Here is a 26,704-nt window from a genome sequence, read left to right as displayed (position 1 = left end):
GGAAGAAGCAGGCTCTCCATTGAGCAGGGAGCCCAAAGCGGGGCTCTACCCTGGGATTATGACCTGAGCTGAAAGCAGCTGCTTAACCAACTAAGCCACCCAGGCACCCTATTAAGGTGACTTTTTAAAAATGTAAATGTGTACTTGTCACTCTGAGATAATTCCAAAGTAGAATTAGAAGTGGTTACCTGAAATACAGATGAAACTTTCCTTTAAAAACACATTTGGTATAACAGACTTATTAATATTATACTTTTAAAAATATTTATAATGGCTTCAAAATATTTTAAATAGAGTTCTGGGAATTTTAATGGAATAATTAAATATGCTTTTTGCCTTTTAAATACAAATTAATGTAGAAGTTGAATTAAAATATGAAACTGAATATTATGACACAATATCACATACCTTTGTAGCACAGATTTTCTCTACAGCCTCCTCCAAAACTAGGTGGGCAAGCAGAACAGGGCCGTCCATGTTTATAGGGTGCATGACCCCACCAGTTTCCCCTTAAAGAGATGATCCACTCTATTAAGAGTTAATCTAATATAGCATAATTTATAAGACACTGAAAATTTGCTATTTTCTAAGTAATTATTTTGGTGTATAGATTTAGAACATTTATCTTTCATCGCAGAGTCCCTTCAGTTACTAGGTTTATATATGAACTGTTGCCTCATTCTTTTGAAAATATTTAAGTCATTTGTTATGTATATTGTTAAAAATTACAAAATTAAACTTTCATAGAACACTAAGCTCTGTTATGGGATATTCATCCGTATTCCATTTGTTTTAATGAAGAGAGTTTAGACTTAGATTTGTCCCTATGTAAAATTGTAATATTTTCAACATAGTTATTCAGTGGTCTTTACACAGGTGAAAATACATTTCTCAATTATTCTATAGTTTTTCATCTCTAAGAGATCTAAATTATTAAAACTACTTATGTAATATAGCATAATGAGTAAAACTGAAGACTTAAAAATGTAATTCCTGTCTTCACAAAGATCATATTTTCAATTTTCATATTCCTTTTAAGCACTGATTTTATTCATCAGGCAACCATAATTGTTGTTATATTAAATAACCCGAGTTACAACAGTATCGTTAATTCAGTAATACCACTGAAAATGAGAAAAAAGATTGGGAATATAAAGTTACTTCATGTTGCTGGGAAAATTTACATATAAAAGTAATGTTTTGTCTACTTACTTTGGGGAGTAATTGCACACCAAGTAGACAGCTTTGGGCCATATCTGTCCCCAGATGTTCATGTTATGACACAAATTAATGGCACAGCCTATTCTGCTACTTGTTGCCCACACCACCTACATTAGAGAAACGAAAAGAAAGGCTCAGAAAAGGTAGGCTGAGACAAAGTAAGACAACAACATATCGCAGAGAGAAGTGTATAAAACTGAACTTGAGAAATCAACCTTTATCATTCAGGATGAAATAAAGCAATGTCAAAAGGATATTTTTTCTGAGACTGTGGGAAGTGCTTGATTCAATTTAAAGAAGAGTGTTACAGGTAAATAACTCTAACTCTAAAACGTAACCATCTTCAAAATATACATTTACTAAATAGTTCAAAAGTTACACCCTCACAAACCCAAATCCTGTGTTAGTGTGTCTATGAAGAGTCTTACCTAACAAAAGAACCTAACAAAGGAACGAAATTTCTCATCTTAAACTGTACTGAAACAAAAATGTAGAGACTCAGATGTCTTAAACAATGTGTACTTTCATAGTATGACTGCTTATTAGGGAATTAAGTGCTGATTTGACTTTGTCATATGCAAAGGCAGACAGAATAATTTGCTTTATATTCACTAAAAATCAGCTGTAGAGATTCTAGTAACTCAGATCTGTTGTGAGATTTATCTAGTTGAATTTATCCTTAGTGGTTTGATTTAGAGGTTTACAACTTATCGAATACCAACTGTGAACACTGAATAAAATATATATGATGTATAAGGTGTATATATACATATAATATATAAAATCTAGATATATATAAATGCTGCACACATGTAAATATTGAGTACTGTGGTAAATAAAACTATATTTTATATAAAATATAAAATTAAAATAAAATAAAATGATACCTGACTTTGAAGATGGTAAATTTCTCCATATGCATTTCCTGGGGCCAGATTAAAAATGTTTCACATATAAAATAACTGAAATAATGTTGTTTTTTTTTAAATTGGTGTTTGGACTTTCCCTAGTAATTACTTTGATCATTTATAGAAATTGATAAGTCTATTCTACGTAAATCAATATCTATGTTTTTAAATAATCACACCAAATTATACAAGACACACATTCAGTAGCTTAAATTCTGCCACAGTTACACAAACTCAACTTAGAAAAATGAGGTATAATAGACCCAAAACATACCTGTGTATAATGAGTACACACAGGACCAGAACATCTGAATGGACAATATGGGTTGCATTCATGTTCATAAGGGTAGCTGAAGTCTCTCACTTCATCATACCATGCTTGTACATGAAATGTTGGTGGCCTGTATCTATTTGAAAGACAATAACCACCAAGAGTAAGTAAAGGGGGAGAAAATGTAAAACCGAATATTGAAAAATAGATCGATAAAGTTTAGCAGAGAGATATTCCTGCATAAGTTGTTAATGTTAAATATTATGCCCATTACATCACTAATAGGTCAATGATTTAAACAAAAAATAAGACTAAAATATTGCTGGTATTTTGTTATGACATTTGTTTTTTGTTTTTTGCTTTTATTTGTGTGGGTGTGATCATTTGTTTTCTTTTTAGGCTCTAACACTTTGAAAATATTCAGTGCTGAATTAATAAGTATTTCAAGCAGTTACACTGTCAAAAACAAAAAAGTTACACTTTACACTACCTTCCCCAGTGTGCTCCCAAGTTCTGTCCAATTGATGGAAGCAAACTTGCAGGTCCATGTTCCCACAAACAGGTTTCAGCCCAGGATTCTGCAGATCTTTCCAGCTCTACATCCCATGTCTATAATTTAAAATGAAAACAACACACAGATACAAACAGATAATGTATCTGTTTGGTGTTGGGACATTTCTTCAGAATACAGTATGCTTCAGTTCACTTTCTTCCATTCTTACTGCTTTACAAGGTCAACATCTTAGTCTGGGTTCCCACCATCTCTCACCTACATTTTTATACTCATCTCCTAATTAATCTCCTTGCCCCCATATTTTATCCCTCCAATCTGCCCCACAAGTGTTCAGAATTTCCTAAGTGAGTACATATATGCTTAGGTGATTTCTCTGTCAAACACATCCAACAAATTCCCATACACAAAAAGTCCAAGACCCCTGGTCCCACTGTTCCTTATCATAAAACGTGCTATTTCGTACTCTTACTGGCATTGGTTCCTCTGTCTAAAGCATCATTTTTCCCAGCTATTTTCTACACAGAACATATTCTTTTTCTTTTTTAAAGATTTTATTTATTTATTTGACAGAGAGAGATCACAAGTAGGCAGAGAGGCAGGCAGAGAGAGAGAGAGGAGGAAGCAGACTCCCTGCCGAGCAGAGAGCCTGATGCGGGACTCGATCCCAGGACCCCGAGATCATGACCCGAGTCGAAGGCAGTGGCTTAACCCACTGAGCCACCCAGGCGCCCCACAGAGCATATTCTTTTTTCACAGCCCAGCTTCAGATAATACATTTTAGACACACTTTTTCATTACTCTCAGATGTAGGCTATTCTCTCCTTTGAGTTGTTTGGAGGCAGTCATTTAATTCACACTGGTATCTTTGGCTCATTTTTGTGTTTTCTGTCTATCATATAGACAAGGTGATTAATAAATGCATATTGAGTATACAAATGATGAATGAATCTGATTCCTATAAAAATGCATATGCATTAAAAATACATATGCATTTTTATAGACAACATTCAATGAGGGTGATTAATTTGTAATTTTAACATAATTTACAAAGAAATATTTAAAATTACAAAATTATTACTGAAATTGTTTTGTATGTCCTAGCTTTAGTGTTCAATTTGTTAAGCTGAAAAACAGGCAGTGTAGTAGGAAATGTGTTTGTAAAAACACAGAGTTAGGCTGAGCCGGGTTCAGTCTCAACACAATCACAGAACCCTGGGCATGTTTAGAGGATAGGAAATAGTCCTGGAACTGAAACAAGAGCTCACAGCCCAAGGTGATAGCAATGAAGATGGAGAAGAGCACACAGACTGAAATCATGTTTCAGAGTTTAAATTCCTAGAAGTTGACGGGTAACTGAAGGTAGGTTGTGGGGGGCGGGGGATGGGGGGAGATGAAGATGATGAAGGGTACCAAACTGGAAGACGGAAAATACAGAAAGAGAAATAGATTGTTCCCATGGAAATAAGTTCAATGTTTCTCAATGCAACGTGTGCTAAGGAGACAGTGGAAATAGAAGACTGGGGTTCTGGGGAAAGAAATCTGTACTGAAGATAGGGGTCTTGATGCTCTTCACCCAGAGATGACTTTCTTTAGGAAGATGATATAGAAAGAGAAGAGGAATGAAAAGAAAATTCTGAGATGATCAACCTTAAATGGGAGAAAAAAACAATAAATTAGTAAAAGAAACCAGGGAAAATGGGATCAGAAAGGTGAAGGGAAAACTGTAAGAGGATTAAATTATAAAGCAACAGGACAAGGATTCCATGCATAAAGAGCAGGCAACGAGATCAAATGCCACAGAGACTTCCAGGAAGACCAGAGCTGCTAAGTGTTAATTCATGATCAAGAACAATTTCAGATCAATGCTAGAAAGAAAATCAGGACACATGGGCACCTACTCGACTGGAAGGAGAAAGTGAAGAAAGCAAGTGTGTGTTACTTTGTTAAGACTTCAGAAAGGAAAAAGAGAAATGTGCAAAAGCTAAAAAAAAAAAAAAAAAAAAAAATAGTAACCTGCCAGGTTCTAGGGAGAATGTGTTTGCTTGCTTTGACTTTTAAAGGGTGGAAGAAACCTAGTCATGACTGAAGGCCAAAAAAAGCACACTAGGAAAAAAAGAAGCACCAAAAAGTTTAAAAAATAATAATAAATAAATTAAATAATGGCTTAAAGCCATTGTGGTGATTTTAAAACAATCTTCCCCACAAAGGTGGAGTTGAACTCCCTCCCCCTTCCCTTCAATTTGAGCTGGATAGTAACTTCCCCCCCTTTTTAAAAATTATTATAGTCAATTAGCCAGTGTTTAATAACTACCTTCTAATACATAGAAGGACACTGTGAGACTTCTCAGGCTAAGAGGAAATACAGCTTCTATTCAGTCAATTCTTTCTCTTTTAAGACACACACTTTGGGGCACCTAGACGGAATAGGCAGTTAAACATTCGACTCTTGGTGAGGGTGGTAATCTCTGGTCCTGCTCTCAGGGTTGTGAGATCCAGCCCCCGGCTCTACGCTTAGCGTGGAGTCCTTGGATTTCTCTTTCCCTCTCCCTTTGCCCTACTATACACACAGAGAGCGAAAGGAATTTCAGTTGTTTGGTTTTCCTAGCCCAGGTATGAGGCTGTCAGTTTGCAAGTCCAGGTCACTGCAAACAAACATGTGAGAGATCCAAGTATGAACCACCCAACTAAGCCCTTAAAAAGAGACTAAGCCCTTAAAAAGAGACAATTATTAAATATCACTCTAAGTAGGAAGAAATACATTTCTAAGATTTTCTAACATTTTACAAGTTTACCTAAGCGGATAAAACTACAATAGGTCTTTTCAAAGACATGCTGAGAAAAATGTCTTTAAATAGAGAAGATAAACTTTTTCCAGAACAACTGGAAAATATAATTAATGTTGTAATTACCTAACAAGTGGAAAGAATATCTTAATATATAGGAATAATGTACTAACTCATTATACGTTTTTGAAAAATTGACACAGTTTTAATGGACTTCCAAGATGAATGCAAAAGACAAAATAGGTCTTTGACTACCATACTATTAGGTAAACTAATCAAATGATAAATATCAGTCCATGATACAATTTGCGATTTAATATGGACTTTTTAAAATCTCTATTGCTTTCTGGCAAAGTAACAATATTATGAAAACACAGTAGTCTGAAAAGGCAAATGTGTTGAAAGTCCAGTCTAGACTAGAGCTCTGGTCTACTTCCTACCATTAAAAACTAGAAATAGCATGATGAAATTATTTTTAAAAATTATCTTAGCATTTGCAATAAATTTTGACAAAAGGATTTCACAAACATTCTTGTTTTGAGACATATATATATGTCCATACCTAACCTGAAATACCACCCTTATATCTACAAACCTACCTCAGTCATGAGCAGTCAATGGCTGTCAGAAATAATAATAGCATGATAATTTTCTTTTTTTTTAAAGATTTTATTTATTTATTTGACATAGAGAGAGATCACAAGTAGGCAGAGAGGCAGGTAGAGAGAGAGAGAGAAAAGGAAGCAGCCTCCCTGCTGAGCAAAGAGCCCAATACGGGACTCGATCCCACGACCCTGAGATCATGACCCGAGCCAAAGGCAGAGGCAAAGGCAGAAAACAGACTTAACTGAGCCACCCAGGCGCCGGGCATGATAACTTTCAGTGGGAATGAAAACACCCTTTCCCTAGTGCTTTTGGCCATATGTAAATAAGGTCATTAGTCATAAATTTCCTCTCATTTTCTTACATAGACAGACTAAAAATAAGCTTGCATTTGCTCCAAGTACTTCAATGGGTAATTAAAATACATGATACACCCTGGAAGAGTTTTCTTTCTTATTTAAATTATGAACTTCCAAATTTGTCTCTTGATGATGTTAAGTTTGGTTTCTGTTTCCTTATCTGTAACAATAGGAAGATAGAATAAGTCTCTTCAATTTCTTTCAGCTTTAAAAGCCTATTATTTTGCACTTACACTCTCTTATAGAATGTTCCATATTATTTATAGAATCCTGCAAGAACTTAAGAAACTGTAAAATAATCTTTCTGATGACAATTAAGGGCATTTCTAACTAAGAAACAAAAGCTGTTTTGTGATTAAAAGATGGGCGGAGGACTTGAATACGCCTTTTTCCAAAGAAGACATACAGATGGCAGAAGAAATATGAAAAAATGTTCAACATCACTAATCATCAGGGAATGCATATTGAAACAACAATGAGATATCACTCACACCAATCAGAATGGTTAGCACACACACAAAAAAATGAAATGAGAAGAAAAGAAATAACAAATATTGAAGAGGACGTGGAAAAGGAGGAAACCTCCTGCACTGTCGGTGGGAATACAAATTGGTACAACCACTGTGAAAAGCAATAATGAGTTTCCTCAAAAAAATAAAAACAGAAATACCATATAACCCAGTAATTCCACTACTGAGTATTTAGCCAAAGAAAACAAAAGCATGAATTCAAAAAGATATATCTACCCCTATGTTCACTGCAGCATTATTTACAATATTCAAGGTATGGAAACAATCCAAATGTCTATCAATAAATGAATAAAGAAGATATGTTTCAATGCTACAATGCAATATTACTCAGCCATAAAAAAGAATGAGATCTTTTCATTTGCAGTAACATGGATAATTATGCTAAGTGAAATAACCCAAACAAAGAAAAATACCATAAGATTTCATGTATATGTGGAACCTAAACAAACAGAAACAGACTGAAAGGCAGAGAACAAACTAGTAGTTACCAGAGGGAAAGAAGGTGGGGCAGAGGGATGGGCAAAATAGCTGAAAGGATTAAGATACAAACTTCCAGTTATAAATAAGTAAGTTACAGAGATGAAAAGTACAGCATAGAGAATGCACTTAATAAAACCAAATAACATAGTGTAGTAAAACAGGGTAACTATACTTATATCCTAAGCACTGCCTAACATATAGAATTGTCATATGGCTGTTGTGCACCTGAAACTAATATAACATTGTATACCAACACAATTAAATTAAAAAAAGAATTAAAGCTGTACTGTGACTTACAAGATTGCAAAATCAAAAAGGTTTCAGATCTTCCAATTATGAATCTAGAGAAGAGCTCAATTATTTCCTAATCATCTCTATTAAAGGAAGCTTTATTATTGTCCAAAACAGATAAACTGAAACTTAATTGAATATGATAAGGGTATATTCTCCGTAAGAAGTTAAAACCAGGCTCCTTTCAGCTTAATCCCAAAAACACAATGATAAAACATTTGAAATAAGACATAGACTTCTACATGTAATTTTTCTGCACCGCCAAAAGGAAAGGGAATTTTCAGCCAGCTAACACATTTTTGTAAAACTGATACAGTTTTATGGACTTCTAAAATTTAATGTACATGTAACATACATGTAACTTTTCTGCACAGCTAAAAGGAACAAGGATTTTTAGCCAGCTTATGAATGTAGAAGTTGTTGAAGAAAACCAAAGACATAAAGGATTATGTCTTTCTAAATACCATGTATAAAAGATAATTCTTGCTGTGCCTTCATTTCTGGAAAGACAGGTTTATAAATTATCCATCATGTGTCAAAACTAAATCCTTCCCCACATCACTGCTGTGTCCTCCTATTTGAATCAGAACGTGCAATCCAAAAGTCTGACAGGGTAAGTTGTCAACATGATCCTCTCCATAGCAATAAGCTGACCTTCAAAACAGAATCTGTTATTCTATGCAAGTCACACATTTGACAGTTCATGATATTTTAGATTTAAATTCCAAATATAATGCTTCATCATACATTTTTTAAGCCACCTTCTCTGCTCCCTGTTGGTGGTGGTATTCAGAATTACAATGAAGAAACTGACATCAGTGAAATAAATAATAAGCAAGTCGATCAATACTGAAAGAATGTATCATGTTTTTTGTGATAAAGTCACCTGGTATAAAAAGCACTATGGAAATCTGCAGTAACACATTCCTTACAACTTGGAAATTACCTCAGGTGTTTAACTACTGTGCTTCACCTGTCCTGAAAAGACTTTGTAGTGACAGGGAAAATGTACAAGGCTCAGATTTCAAAGGGAACACCTGTGTTACTATGCACAGAGGCCAGGTACTGAGAAAGTAGCATTAGCTCTGGGCAATGCACTTCTGAGAGTGTCCTGGAAGTTACAGAGATATGAGACAGATGGGGCAGTATTCTACTTAAAACACTTTAAAACAAGGCCTTAAAACCTTAAAAAAGTAGCAACCTGCAATTTAGGGAATTGTCTCTTCATTTCCTTAAAACTGAAATATTTTTGAAATGGAAATTTAATGTGTGGATAAACACACAAGATGATTTCAATAAACTCACAGTTTCAATATTCAATAGATATGTTGAATGCATGATGTGGGGAAGATTTTCCTTGTGAGACATCAGAGCCGCTAAATCAACACCATCCTTACATAGCAATGTCTACTGATTCATCTCATCTCACTGCCAATGACCTTCCAAGTCTGGTCATAACTTAGCTAGCTCACTTATATCCCACCCTTATTCAACAGGGACCCTCAACAGCAGACTTTACGAAATTTTAAAGAGTTTGTGGGGCGCCTGGGTGGCTCAGTGGGTTAAAGCCTCTGCCTTCAGCTCAGGTCATGGTCTCAGGATCCTGGGATAGAGGCTCTCTGCTCAGTGGGGAGCCTGCTTCCTCCTTTCTCTCTGCCTTCCTCTCTGTCTACTTTGATCTCTGCCTATGAAATAAATACATAAATAAAAATCTTAAGAAAAAAAATTTAAAGAGTTTGTAAATCACCAGATCTTTTTTAAAACACAGATTCTGGGGGAACCTGGATGATTCAGTCAGTTAAGCAGCCTAAGATACCGGACCCAAGTTTTCTGCCTCAAACATACACGTATGATGCAAACTCAAATTGACAGGTATTCATAATGTACCTCTACTAAACAGAAGGCAAGCCTCTAAAAAGCTGAACTTGGATTATATTTGGAAATGGGATACCTTTGTGTTAACTTAGTGATTAATCCAAGGTGATGATGCCTTCCTTGCTTTTATTAGGAGTAGTTAATAATCTTCAAGACTATGTTCTAGATGTTTGAGGAGACTTCAGTATTTAAGGAAATCCTTTAGCAACTTGAAAAGTACCATCAGTCAGGGGTGCTTGGGTGGCTCAGTTGGCGAAGCATCTGCCTTTGGTTCAGGTCATGATCCCAGGGTCCTGGGATCAATTCCCATGTCAGACTCCCTGCTAAGCATCTTTCCCTTTCTCTAAAATAAATAAAATCTATTTTTTAAAAAAGTACCACCTATTAGTTAGTTCTTTAGGTCTCCATTTATAACATTAGGCCAATTTATAAGTGTTAACACCTGTGTTTTAATTTATCTATAGTTCTTAAAGTTTAGATAGTCAACCCTAGAAAAATACATGATAGGAAAGATAAGCTCTCATAATAAATCACTCTACAGTATCTACTTATGCATTAGTTTATATTTTATATTTCAATTATTTCAATATAACAGGTTTGGAAAGTAAATATTTCTTATTGTTTTAAGATTTTATTTATTTATTTATTTGAGAAAGAGAAAATATGACAGAGAGAGCTCATGGGTAGGGGGGAGGGGTGGAGGGAGGACAGACCCCCTGCTGAGCAGAGAGCCTGATGTGGGACTGAATCCCAGAGCCCTGGGATCATGATATGAGCCAAAGGCGAACCCTTAACTGACTGAGCCACCCAGGCCCCTCGAAAGTAAATGAAATACTAATTGCTTTTATTTATTGTACTTAGGGATGCTTTTCTAGTTTTCAGAAAGGAAGACATGGGTTAACAAATGAACAACTTCTTCTTAGTAAAAGAAAAAGTTGATGGACACATAGAAACCAAACCGTATAATTTAGCACCATAACTTCAACTTAAACCAAACTCTAACACCAGAAACATTTAAATGATTATGTTTACATAGTTTTAATGAAACTGCTATAGTAAGGGGCTCACTGTTTTTACAGTGAGAATTCTGTGTTAACTTTTCACTAAGAAGTCCTATTGCAGGGTGCCTGGGTGGCTCAGTCAGTTAAGTGTCTGCCTTTAGCTAGAGTCATGATCCCAGGGTCCTGGGATTGAGCCCTGCAGCAGGCTCTCTGCTCAGCGGGGAGCCTGCTTCCCTCTCTCCCTCTGCATGCTGCTCTGCTTACTTGTGCTCTCTCTCTGTCGAATAAATAAATAAAATCTTAAAAAAAAAAAAAAAAAAAGAAGAAGAAGAAATCCTATTGTAAGAATGATAAATTGCTTTGCTTCCCAGCAGTCAACAGCAGCAACATAAACATGGTTTCCCAGCTTCCTTAGCTGTTAAGGAAACTAGAGCTAGTTTAATAACGACGGCAATCAGGTTTTCAGGTGTCCTTTAGGAATGTCTTTAGCTGCTTCTTCTTCAATGAACAAGCAATGACTAAGATGATGATTTTAAGAAATACGGTTTTCAAAAGTCCTTATCTGAAAATCTGAGAAAGAATACCATATTTAACATTTGTGTCCATAAAGCCATTCTTGGTCCCTAAGCGCTAGTATTTATGTCTCAAAAGGCACAATCCTACATACTAATTTACTTCAGGCTCTCTTGGGCCCTGGATTTTTGCTAATGGGAGACACAAACAGGAAGTCTGAGGGTGTGAGGTGAATTTAAGTCTGTAGCACCAACTTTATTCATCCCCTTTGAATCCTCTGCCTCACTGTGATAATGACAGTGCCTATCACACAGCCCTACTTCCAGGCAAGAGTCCTCACCAGGCTGTGCCTTCACCATTCAAGCCTGGGTGCACTCCATCCTTTATGGCTCACTTCAGCCCTGTCCAACGCTGCATGTAGACCACCAAATGTTCTTTGATTAAAAACTTAAAATATAAAGCAGCATGGCCTACTAAAATAGATTATGTCCATATTCATATTTTGCTTCTGAGGTGGATAAACTGCCAATATAGAAAATATGCTGCTATAAACTGGAGGTTAGTTGACTTAACCACACCTTATTGATTCTGTGAACTACTTAAAAGAAAAAAAGTAAGGTTCACCAGGTCATCGTTATAGGTTCTTATCTTCGGTAAGTTTTAGCAACCCGCTATTCCAAGTAACATATTTGGATTGGTACCATAATTTAATTTTTGGAATTCCCATACAATTATCTGTATTTAGCATTCAGTTGGCAATATGAACCCCAAACATACTTTTGGTCTGTATCTGTACTTCATCGGTATTACACAGTAGCTGAATACTTTAAAACTCAAACCCCACTAACATGCCTTTAATCATGTCTGTCTCATCTCCAGAAGCTGCCTAGTCAAATGTCTTCACAGGTCAAGCTGGTGCCATCACACAAAGTGGCTGGAAAAGAATGATGTGACCTATGGCAAGTCAGAGCAGGAATCAACACTTTAAATCTCCATGTTTTTTAGAAACACCTTGACATACTATATAGTAAACCTCCTCTGTATCTACTGGATATTTAAACTTAAAGCATTATGAACCGAATGAGCCAAAAACATCTCAAAACCTCCCATACCTTGGATTCTACATGGATCTATATGCAGTATGTCTGAAATTACCAGCTCATAATGTCTTTTCCTCACACCCTTCATTCCTTCCCTCTCAATCTCTGTTGATGGCTTTGCTTTATAATTTCACTGGGGGAAAAAAATGGGAGCATCCACGTGAAAATTCTCTTCTCTTTTCTTCATTGAATACACCAAACTGTCTGCTTCTGCACCTACAGCCTCAGTATTTCCTATTACAAGAAATGAAATGACATTGTAGCTATATTTTCTCCCTCCCATTGCCAAGTGCTTTCTCAACTTTTTTATTAACCTACAAACATACTCTGAAAAAAAAAAAAAAAAAGGAAAAAAGCCCCTATTCCCCTTTAGCAATAGCTAGTTTTTCTCTGATTTCCCTCATAGAAACATCATCTGAAAGAGTTACCTGAGGTAACTCCACCTTCTCTACTACCTCTCCTCCAGTTCTCTTCTTCCCAGTTCAGAAAGACTTCCAGTAAGACCCCCCACATTGAAATTAATCTTATCAAGGTCATCAACAACGTCCATGTTAACAAAACCATTGTTGGCTTTTATTCTTCATTTTACTCAGCCTCTCAGCAATCCTGAAACACTGAGTTGCTGAACTTTCTTCTGGCTTCTGAGATACCAGTCTATCCTGTCTTTTCCTCCAGTCTTGCTGACCATTTTTTCTCAGCTTTCTTTGTTAGTTACTCCTCTGTTCAACCCCTACATATTGTGGGACCCCAAGCCTCCATACAAGGCCTTCAACTCTTGTCCATAAAAATCTCGTTGGATGATTTTGTTTGGTCAGTTAAAATGCTTCCTAATAACATCTACATAATTTCCACATTCTTATCTCTAGTTCCACCTCCCCAGTGACCATCAAAACCCAAGGGAAGATGACATTTGGCATCACAATGAAGCTGGGCCGAAAAGAAATTTCTGATTTCATCCTCACCTATTCCTGTCTTCCTCTTAGAAAATGTTTCAGCTCTCCACAAATGTACTTAAGCAAAACCTATGAACATCCCAGATTTCTCTTTATCCTTCACGCTTCACATTAAAGCTGTTAACCAAATCATTGGCAATGCCATCAAACCATACCTTGAGCCACCCACCTCTCTCCATCTTTACCACTATCATCCTGGTCCCAGTCACCATCCTCTCACACCCAGAATATAGCACTGGCTTCCCAACTATCTCTCTGTTTTCAGCCTTAGCTCTCCTTCAGACCACTCTCCATAATGTAGTCAGAATAATTTTTGAAATGGAAATGGGCCAGGGCAATCCCTTGCAAGAAATATGCAAATGAATTTCCACTTCACTCAGGATAAAATCCAAATTTCTCTTCACCTATAACCCAAAAGGACTTCTGGCCCATGCTTCTAAGTCTAACTCATGTTCTAACACTTCCCTCATTACTGAATAAAGTTCAGTCACACTAGCCTTCTTTGTGACCCATGAAAATCCCCACGTCATTTCTGACTTGGGAGACTTGTGTCTCCAAGTATTCCTTGTGTCCAGTATTTTTGTGTCCAATATTGTGTCCAGTATTCCTTCTGCCCAGATCTTTGTATTTTTGTTTAGCTGATTCCTTCTTATAACTTAGCTCTCAGGTCAAGAGCCACCAACTCAGAAAAGCCTCCCCAACTACTCAACAAGATTAGCTCCAACTCTATTCTTCTTTATCATCTCATTCTGCGTATTTTCATAATTTGTTAAACTTTCTATACAATGATGTACTCTCCAGCATCAAGAACATTGCCCGACACAAAAATTCTCTACCAGGACTTGTTGAATTAAATGTTTTCTCAAACACAAGTTCATCAATAACAAATCGGTTTAATCAATATAAAAGTTTTTTTGTAACTTCCTAAAATTCTGAAGGCAACAGATATATAGGAAAATAAGGAAAGCGTTACTTAGACATACTGTAATACTTGAACTAGACAATTCATTACCACTTGAATTTGTACTTTTTCTTCCAATGAACTAGATATTATATATATATATATATATATATATATATAGTACATAATAGCATATAAGACATATAGGTCAGTTTTATAAATATTTGGCTTTAACTGAAATAGCAAAAATCATTAAAAATATGAGAATTTAAATTTTAAATCATGTATAATCATTGGTTGTATAAACTCCTAAAAAGACAATAAAAGGATACAGCTAAACAATAGCAAAGGATGTTCTTGAACCAAATATCATTCAATTATGATGATAAATCATTATAAGTGGTTATTTTGTTTTTAATGAAGGCATTCAGTAAAGATAAAAAAATAATTACTCGATAATTACTCAATAATTGCATTTTCCTCTTGACTGTTATTATAAATGTGGGATATGTTCCCTAATTGAGTTAAGTCTTCTAAAACCACGTTGAAAATTTTTGGTTAGAAAAGAGTTAATGCAGATACCACCTGGCCCATAGAAAATGAAACACATATTTGATGAATGAGTGAATGAACACACATGCTCAATTTTCATCCCATTCTGCCCATCTACCCTTGGACCACTAAGACTTCACCTAAATGGTCAGTTCTTCAATGTGGCCTCCATATTGTTAAATTCAAGACTCTTCATTTCACTTAATCTATTTATAAGTAACATCTAACATAGCTGACCACCATTTCTGCCTCTGTTCATTTAGCTTCTAGAACATCATGCTCCTAGGTTTTTTGCTGTTGTTATTGTTTTTTATCCCCCTAATTTTCAATTTTCTTTGCTGTTTCTCCCCACCTCTCTATCTCTACACCATAAAGTGTGTTAAGGGCTCACTTCTCAAACATCTCTATACTCACTTCCTCAATGATCTTCTCTCTCTTCATGCCTTTAAATACCATAAATGCTGATAAATGTTAATTTGATGTCCCAGATTAGACTCTACCACACTTGTCTAATTGCATACTTGACAAATTCACTTGGATATTTAGCTAAATCTTAAGTTTAATGTGTCCAAAATTGAGCCTCAGCTTTCTCTACCAAGAGTTGATCTATCTACATTCTTCCCTATCTTAAAAATACCACAACTCCAATACTTGTAGTTCCTCAGGCAAAAACCACACAGCCATACACCATATCCAAAATCTGTTAACTCCAAAATAAAATAAAATCCTAATGATAGACCTCATGATAAAGAAACTGGTGTTTACTGGGCAAGAACTAGGCACTATACTGTTCTGCTTCTCATGCCAAGGGTCTCATCTTCTGTTGTTAATGGAGGGAGTGAGACAATGGACTGGCTTTTTGGAAGAGAGAAAACCATATGGAAAACAGGAGGCATCGTTATTCTGGGAAGTGAGGAGGTAGAGGTTGATTCCACCTCCTCTAATCTCTTGGAATTTGGTTGGCAAATGGGTATCAGGTTATGAGGAATTTGAGAAACAAGAAAGAGGATCATAGGGGAAGGGAGGGAAAAATGAAACAAGACGAAACCAGAGAGGGAGACAAACCATAAGAGACTCTTAATGTCACAAAACAAACTGAGCGTTGCTAGAAGGGAGGTGGGGGAGGGATAGGGTGGCTGAGGGATGGACACTGGGGAGGGTATGTGCTATGGTGAGTGCTGTGAATTGTGTAGGTCTGATGATTCACAGACCTGGACCCCTGAAACAAATAATAACATTATATGTTTTTTTAAAAAAGTAAAAAAAAAAAAGAAAAATGTGTGTCAAGTAACTGGGTGACTTCTGGGATCTCTGTAACCATTTAGGAAGTCACTACAAGTTGAAAGACACAGAGTCTTCACCATTGGTATTACACTAGAATAGAAATACCATCCATTTTCAAAAAACTGCAGCCAGGAATTGATTTCATCCTGCATCAAATGCAGAAACTCCCAGACTACTGGCTGCCTGGCTCACTGAAGCAATTTCATTAGTCTTGCAATAGGCTTCCTTGAAATTTTCAAGATTGATGTTACGATTACAAAGGGGTTTTAGTGTGTATTCACACTCTTGCCACTTCTCACCACCTTCATGGCTACCAGTCGTCAGTGTTAGATGGATTATTGCAATAGCTTTGCCTCCCTGCTCACACTTTTGCCCCACCTCGTACCACCTAACTTCTGTTCTCAGCAAACCCAGGTGATTCTGTATAAGTACAAAATCATACTATTTCTCCGTTCACACAGTTCAAGTGGTTTCTTACCACTCAGACTGAAAGTGAGTTTCTTTTTTTTATTTTTTTCAAGATTTTCTTTATTTATTCGACAGAGGGATAGAAAGCACAAACAGTGGGAGAAGCAGGCAGAGAGAGGGGGAGAAGCAGGCTCCCCATAGAGCAGGGAGCCTGATGTGGGGATTGATCCCAGGACCCGGAAATCATGACCTGAGCTGAAGGCAGACGCTTAACTGACTGAGCCACCCAGGCGGCCCTGAAAGTGAGTTTCTACAATGATCTAAATCTGTCCTTCTCAGTTAAATTTCTAATCTCATTTTCTACCTTACTTCCCACCCTCCCTTGGTATAAGGGCCCTTTGCTGAATATGGTGATTTAGGATCTTCACACCAATCCAGACAAAGAATGTTTGTTGTGTTTACTTCTGGGTCCTAGTGGTACCTACCATGTAGTAAACCTCTAATACCTGCTGAATGGAGGAGCAAATAACAATAACAACTTCAAAGTCTTGTGGCATTTTCTGGCTTTGAGTGCTCCGTTCTCCTCCTTAAATTACTTCTCTCCTCTTTCCTTTCTAAGACCCTAGATTTGCTGTTTACATTTAAGGAGATATCTTTAATCTCCCCAAACTTCAGGGTAATAACTAGATTATATAAAACTGGACTGTTATGTCCCTTTCTTCCTATGGGTATTACGATTTACAATGCAACTTCTGAAAAAATACATTAATTGTAAGTTCCATCGTCTTTAAAAAACAATAACCATTTATTTAAATTATGGTTTTGAGATTTTTTAAATTGTGTTGACCAAGATACCGAGAACCATATATAACTTCATTATATCTAAACAATACTATTAAGATAAAATGCTTTAGGAAAATTAAAGAAGCTATTTTAAATACAGAATAAAAGCCTTAATAACAAATAATGATAATATTCTTTGAATCAAGAAATATTTCATGTACCTTTAACTGAATGAATATTATATTATATATCAATAAAAGATGAAAATGTTTAATTTTTGAAAATTACCAAGCAGGCACCAACATACACAGGGAGAACAATTGCTTTTGGTATCAAGACTTGTAACAAAACCTTAGTTGATGTGAATTCCTGTCACTTTTAACAAGATAAAAAATGTAACATGGAGCTTTGGGTAAATGAGTTATGATGTCATCATTTCATCACCTGCATTTATTCTGGATATATGTAAAAGGTGGCAAATAATGTCAGAAAATATAGATTAATGAGAGTAAACAGAGCAACTCATAAGACAAAGATCACTCTTTCAGGTCTGGATTTAGGCTAGACAGAAATAGGGCAGAACCCAGACTAGCTTCACCCTGTTTAGCAAACGAGGTTGTCTCACGTTGTTTCTAGGATTATCTGCTATAAAGAAGTACAGGAAAAAACAAGATCAATAACACCTTGACTTCCCATGTTAAATATGACCTTAGAAAAAATCTAAGTGACAAACTGGAACCAAGTTATTACAACATGCACCATGGACCAAAAGTACCACTGGTTGTTTGGCTCAGGGCCTCCAGTTCCCTACTAAAAGCAGAGGTATCCAGATGTATTTTGTTCTACATTTGGAAAAGTGCTATGCCAAGGTTCTGCCCATAGTTTTGCCTCTATGTGAGGTGAGAACAAGCAGCCACAGCTATCAACCCGCCCAGCAGACTGTCTGTCAACAGTTCCTTAAAAGACATGGAAATAGCTGTAATACCAGAAAATGGCTTATATAATTGACCCCTGTGTTCTTTTTTTCAGTAAAGTAGTCTGGCTGCTAAAGCGCATTCTAGACTTAGGTACACTTTGCATCATAGTGAACCACCTGGGATCAGTCACTCTATAGTGTTTTAGAGGCTCTATGTTAAACATTTGTAGCAAGAGGTAAATATCCATTAACTCATTTTAGTATTTGAATTCCAGACCATTTGAATACATTTATTATTATCTCAGTAGCTCCATATTACAGGATAATTTTTGATGTACTACCAATATTTTAAATATTGAATTATTTGAAACATTCATTCCCTTCATCTCTAGCATTTCCAATTTCTGTGTCAGTATCTCCAGTGTTACTGATATCCTACCTTCCAGAACTTTTATTATTTTAACTCCTCTCTCTTACCTGTCCTGTCTTCACATTCATCTCATATATAATCTCCTCTATTTTCCACCCATCCTTTCATTCAACAGATTTGTTGAACCACCAACAATATTCAATCAACAAATATTTACTGAGCACTTCTATGCATCAGGCACAGGGTTATAAACATTAATAAGGTAGGATGTTTACCCTTCCAGAAATTTAAAGTCTTGGAAGGGAAAACAGATATGTAACTATTTAATTGCACCAAAACTGTTATACTTTCAATAGGTTTGGATAAAATACTTTAAGAACACAGAAGTAGTAGGACAGAGGGTTGGGTGCACCAGAGAAAATTTTGCAGAAAGACAACACTTAAGCTTAGTCTTGAATAAGAGATTATGTGGAGGAGACAAGAAGCACAGACATTCAGGACAGAGACGAAACTGATGAGCAAAGAGACACGAGGAAGCACAACCACCTTCAAGAACAGTGAAAATAATTCGATGTGAACACAGATCGGGATATACACAACAGAGTTGAGGGCCATAGGCAGAATTGACAAGATGTGTCTCCTTAATTATACATTAATCAAAGTGGGCTTCAACTTGAGAGCATCCAGAAGTTAACAGAAGTTTTGAACAGGTGAGTAACCACCACAGATTTGTTTGAAGAAAAAGACAGATTTAGTAACAACGAGGAAGGTGTACTAAAGTAAAAAATAAAGTAGGAACAGACTGGTATAGTCTGTTGGGTGAGAAGCTGTGGTACCAATCTTGAGGTGAGATAATGAGATAAGGTTAGGATGAATTGGAAGAGATGAACTCAAAAGACATTTCCGAGACAGAATCTACAGCATCCGGCATGTAACTGTGTATTTATGTTTGCGTGCATGTTATGTGAAAGCGGGAAGAAAGAATGACAGCATGGCAAGAGCTGGGCGGATAGGACCAGTTTTCTATTCTGTGGGGCATTTTGTTTTGTTTTGCGTTGCTTACAGAAAACTGAGCTGATGCTGATGAGATCCACTAAGAATCCAGGAAAAGAAGTAGGATCACAGGCAAGGGTAGAGGGAAACGGGTAAGGCATTCATTTTCTTTTCAGACATCTTAAGGCTGAAATAACTGTGGAGTAATATCACACGGAGATGACCCAGTAGTCATTTGGAAATATGAAAATGAAGCTCATAGAGATGACAGTTACAAGTTACATGGAGATACAGACTAGGTATGGACGATATACCATCAATACACAGATGGTATTTACAGTCAAAGGAGTAGAGAATATCTTATAGGAAGGGAGAAGGCCAAAAGGAAAAACCTAAGAAACAAAGTCTTACAAGATGAGCTGGAAAAAGATCGCATTGATGAAATGACCAGAAAAATAAAACAACAAAACAATAAGATGAAAAGCCCATGGAATGGAAGGGCCTGAAAAAAGGGCGTATGTGCAACAATATCAAATGTCTTATCTCCTTTCGGCTTGTGGTTTTATTCTTTACCCAATTTTACCACTGAGAAAAGCAGTGCCCTGAAGGGTTGCTGACTGTCAGAGGTCACATACCAGTAAGCGGCACAGGCAAATGTGAACCTGCTGCTATGGAGGGCGAAAGCTAGTGTTTTTTCCTTTAAAAATCCTTTGCCTCTTCCAGCAACAGTTTCTTTTGGTAATGTTAGAGCTCTAGTTTCTCAGATTATCCAGAAGTAAAAGTGGGTAACCTCTCTCTTTAATGTGCTTGTCTGAAGTAAAAACTTGTAGGACTTTTTCATTTATGAGCTTTCAAAAAGAAAGCCAACTAGGGAGCCTTTCCAAGCATCACTGGTTTCAATAACGAATAACTCATTTCTCCCCTTCCTGATTCTGCCCCAGGTCTGTGCTTTCCTTAACCTACTCTTCTAGAAGGTTCCATGGAAACACCACCTGCCTGTCTCTCTTCCTCGAGGTGAGCTGTCCTCCAATTCAGGATCCTGACCACCTTCCAGGAACACCATAAACCCCACCTTTCCCACCGATTAACTCTCACCATTAAGAATATTCCATTATTCTGCGCTGCCTTGGCATTATTCACACACCTCAGCAGAGATTTTATGCCCTTGTTTACTCTAACATTTTCGAATGTGTCTATTCTTTCTTCTCAATCAACCTATAAGTTCTTCAAGGGAAGATGCGGCATTCCAGAGTCAATTTTTAACTCTAGTAGTTAAATGAGGATAAGATAGGGATAGAGGGGTGCCTGGGTGGCTTAGTGGGTTAAAACCTCTGCCTTCAGCTCTGGTCATGATCCCAGGGTCCTAGGACCAAACCCCACATCGGGCTCCCTACTCAGCAGGGAGGCTGCTTCCCTCTAACTCTGCCTGCTGCGCTGCCTACTGTGGTCTCTGTCTGTCAAATAAATAAATAAAATCTTAAAAAAAAAAAAAAAAGAGTAGAGATAGGAATGTGATGTTAGTAAATGTGGATGTGGTTTGACTGCCATAGGTTCAAGTACAACAAGTACACTAACATGAACTCCAAGCGTAAATAAGGTTACTGGCTGTTCACATTTTTAATGTGATGTGACATCTAGCATACAAGCAGACAAAGTGGTGGCACTCTAGGTTATGGCAGACTTTACAGGAAATAACTCTTGAAGCCAAATTTTAATTTTGCTTTCTCAGAATAAGTACACTTTCAAATTATGTGAATAAATAACATTTTCACAAGGTTGATCAACATCTGTACTTCTATTACTATGCAATACATAAGTCAACTATATTTCACATAAAATAGTATTGTTCTTTTAGGCTTTCCCCTTAAATGTGTATTCTAGAAAATGTGTTCCAGTACAGCTGGGCAATGAAGTTCTTTGCGGCCGATTAATGGCCAAGACACAGTTCCAGTGCTAATAGTATCTAAGGGCAACACAACATAAACCCTGGCTGGTTTCTAAATCTACATTTCAAGGATAGAATGAAACCAGTGAAACTAAAAAGAAACTCATATAAACACCCCAGACTAGACATCATACAATAGGCAGTTATTTTCTTTGGAAGTCAGACATGAAAACGAATCACAGAACTGTTCTTTCATTATTTCCATATTACTTAAAACACACACAAATATTCTCAGGTTTCTTTTTGTGGGTTCAAACTCCCAAGTTCTTCCTTATTTTAAATAAAGCAATGGAATGCCTATCCACATGGAATAAGCATAAAGTGGCCTACTTGGAAAGGCTCCATAATTGGCTCTTGCTGTTCTAAAGCTCACAAATGAAGAAGTCATAGAATATTTTACTTTGGACAAACGCTTTAAAATATGCAAAAAGCTGAAATGTGAGACATTACAGATGTCATGGCCCGCACAGAATTTTTAAAAGAGCTAACGATTTCCTCAGGTATTTTATTTAAACACTATGGGGAGACATAAAATTAACTCTCAGTCATAGTCACATTTACTGAGACCTTACAACATACCTGATGAGCTAAATTTTATAGGTTATCTCATTCAATCCCCACAACAACCCTCTGCAGTGAGTACACATGCTAGACATGAGGGAACAGAAGTAGAAAGAAATTAATTTGCTCGAAGTCACACAGCTTGTGGGTATCAGTGCCGGAATTGAAACCCAGACCACCTGATTGTCAGGCCCTGATTCTTAACCTCTGATGAGTTCTATTGAGTGCTACCTATTTTCTTCAGGGTAATTTTTTTTTTCCCTAATGAAAGTCAAAATAATATGCTATAAAGTTAAAATAATATGCTATAATATGCTAAAATAATATGCTACCCATTTTGTAATGGGTAATGTGAACTTAGAACTTCCATATATCATTTAAGTTGCCTAGAGAATACTCAACAGCACTAATGTAAATGAAGAAAGAAGAAAACTAGAATGCATTAAAATTAATTATACCCTACAATGTATCCAAAGGACAAATGTAATTCCCAATTTTCACTGTATAAGCATTGCTATCACCAATAATTACTTACCAGTTTTGCTAGTACATTCCTAATTTTAGTATAATAGATATTTGAAAATGTTTTACATATTTGAGATATAAAGTAATACATTCATTAATAAGTAATATCCCAATAGCCTTTAAAAAGTAAGTTTGTGGGTTGCCTGGGTGGCTCAGTCAATTAAGCGTCCCACTCTTGATTTCCACTCTGGTCATAATCTCAGAGTCGTGAGATCGAGCCCCATGTACAGCTCCACTCTGGGCAAGGAGCTCACTTAAGATTCTCTCACTCCCTCTCCTTTGGCCCCTCTCCACCTTTCTAAAAAAAAAAATAATAATAATAATAGTGTAAGTTTGTTCCCCAAACTTGCTGTTTTACTCTAAAAATAAATACAACGTTAATATGGATAAACCACATTTAAAAAAAAATATTTGTCCAGGCTTGTTTTCACATGTCAAAGTGCACAAATAAACCCACAAAAAAATAAGTAATTGCCAAAGCACTGCTTCCCATAAAGAACCACGGAAACATACCCTTTACAATGGGTCATTTACATATTGGTAAGAAGCAAGGACCCACTGGAAAGTTATCAATAATCCAGAAAATTGCTTTAAGTTATTGGTCCCTGATTTTTCAGATCCACCATTCTTAAGGTCCATCGGTTAGGAATTAGGAAGCAAGTGTTCTACTAAGTCACTTAAAAGCAAATGCATGAGCTGTTCAGCATTTTCAGTATAGGAGTCTTCCTGGTAAGGGTAGAATTTAGAGATTTTAGTAGGAACATTGCATCTGAAGATACTTAGTTCTACTCTGAAATTCAAAGAGCTCTTAGAATAAAGGGAACACTAATAAAAGAATATGCAGATGAAGATAGTCCCCAAGAAAGTCTGCCTTTTTTTTTTTTTCCTAATTTCATACAGGACAAATGGTAATGATTAAATAATAGCATGAGGGAATTTAGCCAGGAAGACCAAAAGCATTAATAAACATTTTTTGTACATACCATTTGAAAAATGTCCTTACCATATACTGCATATTAGACGCTGTTGGATACACCTGACTTCGTAATTTATTATGAAGGTCCAAGATACTCTGCATGTCATTGTCCGTGATGGCCCTTTTCCCTCTCTGCTTGGCCATCCACCACTCACCATCCTCATCCATGTACTTTTCCAAAAGTTTCTCCAATAAAGTAGCATTAGGAACTACCATGGCTGGAATTGCTCTAGCCATGAATAGCACTGTGGTTACTCTGAGCCACTCCTGCGCGGTACACTTCATAATGAATGATCTCAGGATTTCCCCAGGAAAATCTCCAAGACAGGTTCTTCCTCTCCTTTTGGCTATAACGACATGCGGTGTGATTAAGGTGAAAATCGAGGCAGATATTAATTTTCTAATAACAAAAGTAAAATAAGCTGCAAAGGAAGTGTGCCAGTTTGATCTGTTTATATAATGTCAACGAAAGGACATGCATTTTTTCAGAATAACTACCTCCAATCCATTTTTCTCTAGCGGATTTTTCACAATGCATTATTTGCACAAAATAAACAATTATATGTACCAAGATAACATGCATGAGGCGAAAATAAATGGAAAAATTAGCCCGAAGAGTCCAACCTTGAAATCAGTTTCTGAATTGAAAGGCTTTATTTAAATGGCTATACACCGCATGCAGCCTGGAAAGGGTATTAGCTGTCTACAGTGTTTTCTACCAATCTAGGGGTCCACGTTTCTGTGTCTTAAGGTATCATTTTATATCAGTGTCCCATCTCCGGCTCTCAGACAGTCAGACACATGTCTACAACATGCAGAAACTGAGGTGAATGTTTTAAAGTACATAATGTCATTCACACACATATCCACGGGTTCATCTAGAAGGCCCATGAAACTAATGCCAAAGAATGGTCTGGGAGGAATCTCCTCTTACCAGGCGCAGGGCAAGAAGAATTCAATCATTTCCTGGAAAGTGTGTGTCCAACCTGTGGCCGGCACCCGATAAAGCTAATAGTTCACCAGCAACTTCAGCCTTTCCTCCCACACGCCGCAGGCGCGCTCTTCACTTAACCCAAACGGAAAGCGCGCGGCAGGAGGAGGGGAAGGTGAAACCCACAGTCTCTTCCAAGCACAAGCGCCCGCAGATCTCCATCGCTGCAGCTTTGCAAGCAGCCCCCTCACTCTCCGTGTCCGCTCACTCTCTACAAGTTGGCTTTTGTTTTTCTGGGGTTTTTTGTTTGTTTGTTTCCTTTTTTTAAAAGACGGGTTTTAGAAGAAAAAGGCAGGTAGGAAAATGTGGGAGCCTGACGACTCGGCGATGCGTTTTAAGAATGCCCTTACCTCTCCAGCGTGAAGTTCCGCAGGAGCGCGGAGCGGAGCACCACGTCCGGCCTCCCACAGCCGCCCCAGCCTGTGCACGCGACCGCACAAACACGAGTCGGGTCGGGAAGGACCGGGGCGCGGCGCGTCCTGGAGCGACGAGGGCGCTGATCAGAGGGTGGCCGCGAGCCTGGGCCTCCGCGGCTCCGTCAGGACCTGCAGCAGGCGACGCGCTCCAAAGTTAGAGCCTGAAATTCGGGCCGAAAGGGAGCCTCCGGGCTAAGCCACGGTGGGCGCCAGAGCTCCCCCGAGCGCTTTCCGCAGGAGCAAGGGGCGGGGACAGGAGCCGGGCTGGGAGGCCAAGGCTGGCGGCCACTTCGCGCTCCCGCTCGGAGAGGCCGCTGTGCGCAGAGCTAAGGAGCCGAGCGCTTCCGCCGGTCCCCCGAGCTCCCGGGCATTTATTGCGGTCCCGGCGCGCGCACGTGACGTGAGCGCCCCTCCTCGCCCACCCCCACCTCTACCGCGTCTGGCCCGCTGCCTGCTGCGGAGCGGGGAGCAGCCGCCCTGCTTCTCCCCTGGCCCAGCGAAGCCTGGGCGCTTGGCCTTTGTGGGCGTACTTTGGGCTTCAGAGGCCCGGCGTGCGGATCAGGACCCCGTAGGAGGCGTATGCTAGGACGGCCCCAACTCCTCCCGCCCCTCACAGCTCCTCTGCTTCCAGAGGTCTTCTTCCTGGTTGCTTCCTGAGATGCTCCAATGACTTTAACAACCCTTACAGAAAAGGAGGCGCCCCAGAGACCATGCAGTAGGAGTGGGGATGGGTTAACACCTCAGATCCTGGAGATGCAGAATGTTATGGGGAAGGGGGGTTGGGGGGGCGGGATGGGGGAGGAAAGTCTTTTTCTTTTATTTTCTCCAGGAGATCACTTCTGTTTCCAGGACCCAGTGTCTAGAATTGAGTTGTTGTTCTTTTTGGCTCCTTTAAACCTTTACGATGACTAGATGGACAAGGCGTTTCATGGAATGATGGAATGATCTGTCATTTGGGATTGTCTGACAGTTGAGAGTCTCACTTCATCTATAAAATATGTGGCATTCGCTTCCCAAGGTGACCAGAGCAGTTTGTTTGTTTGTTTCATTTATAATGATGTAGATATTTTTGGAGTTGATATATAAAGGGCCCCCTACATTAATTCATCAGTGCTATATTAACAGGAATTCAAAACCCAGCCCTAGACTTGATAGTGAAATAGGTCCCAGTTTCTCTGTTGTCCATGTTATAACTTGGAGTATGAAAATAACTAGTTCTTTTAAATTTTTTAAATTAGTAAGCATTATTTAATTCATTTACCTTTGCTTCCCTTCTGCAGTAAGCCATGATTTTAATTCTTTATTTCTAAATGCTATATATATGATCAAATGAAGTAAAACATTTTGATAGTAACTCCCAAATCATCCCACACTACTACTTGTCTCTTTCCACAATACAATTACACTTTATGAAACCTAAAAACTGACATTTAAGCCTCAAGTCAACTCGAGACCTTGATTCCTCTCACAATAAAGAAAAGGGAAGCATCACCTATCAGAAGGTCACAGAAAGTGAAAAATTTTGGTGCACATAGGACTTTCATAGGTGTAATTTTTGCAACTTCATAGCAGTTTAAGCACAAAAAGACTGTTGCCTTGTACTTTTCAAACAGTTATTTATAACTCTTCTGCACAGGGTTCAGAAAATTGGCTTTTCCTCCTGGAAACTACAATTTTGAGG

At 37.7% G+C, this 26,704-nt stretch overlaps 1 protein-coding gene across 2 annotated transcripts in view; it reads right to left on the bottom strand.

Annotated features, from left to right (window-relative positions):
• The window catches only part of CRISPLD1 (cysteine rich secretory protein LCCL domain containing 1), a 42,107-nt gene extending 16,448 nt beyond the window's left edge, over positions 1-25,659 (bottom strand). The window contains exons 1-6 of one of the 2 annotated variants that reach the window (XM_032316649.1): positions 24,958-25,659; positions 23,644-23,963; positions 2,891-3,009; positions 2,404-2,536; positions 1,213-1,328; positions 409-509 (exon numbers count right to left, since the gene is read on the bottom strand). In XM_032316649.1, coding sequence (XP_032172540.1) covers positions 409-509; positions 1,213-1,328; positions 2,404-2,536; positions 2,891-3,009; positions 23,644-23,901 — 727 coding nt within the window. In that variant the 5' untranslated portion in view covers positions 23,902-23,963; positions 24,958-25,659. Of the gene's footprint in view, positions 1-408; positions 510-1,212; positions 1,329-2,403; positions 2,537-2,890; positions 3,010-23,643; positions 23,964-24,957 lie in introns of those variants that run through there. The other variant, XM_032316650.1, reaches the window with a different exon arrangement.
• Between the last annotated feature and the right edge of the window lie 1,045 nt (positions 25,660-26,704).

This window comes from Mustela erminea, chromosome 16, assembly GCF_009829155.1.
Source record: "Mustela erminea isolate mMusErm1 chromosome 16, mMusErm1.Pri, whole genome shotgun sequence".
Lineage (NCBI taxonomy): Eukaryota > Metazoa > Chordata > Mammalia > Carnivora > Mustelidae > Mustela > Mustela erminea.
Note: the sequence above shows the minus strand (reverse complement) of the source record. Positions and strands in the feature narration are given on the sequence as shown.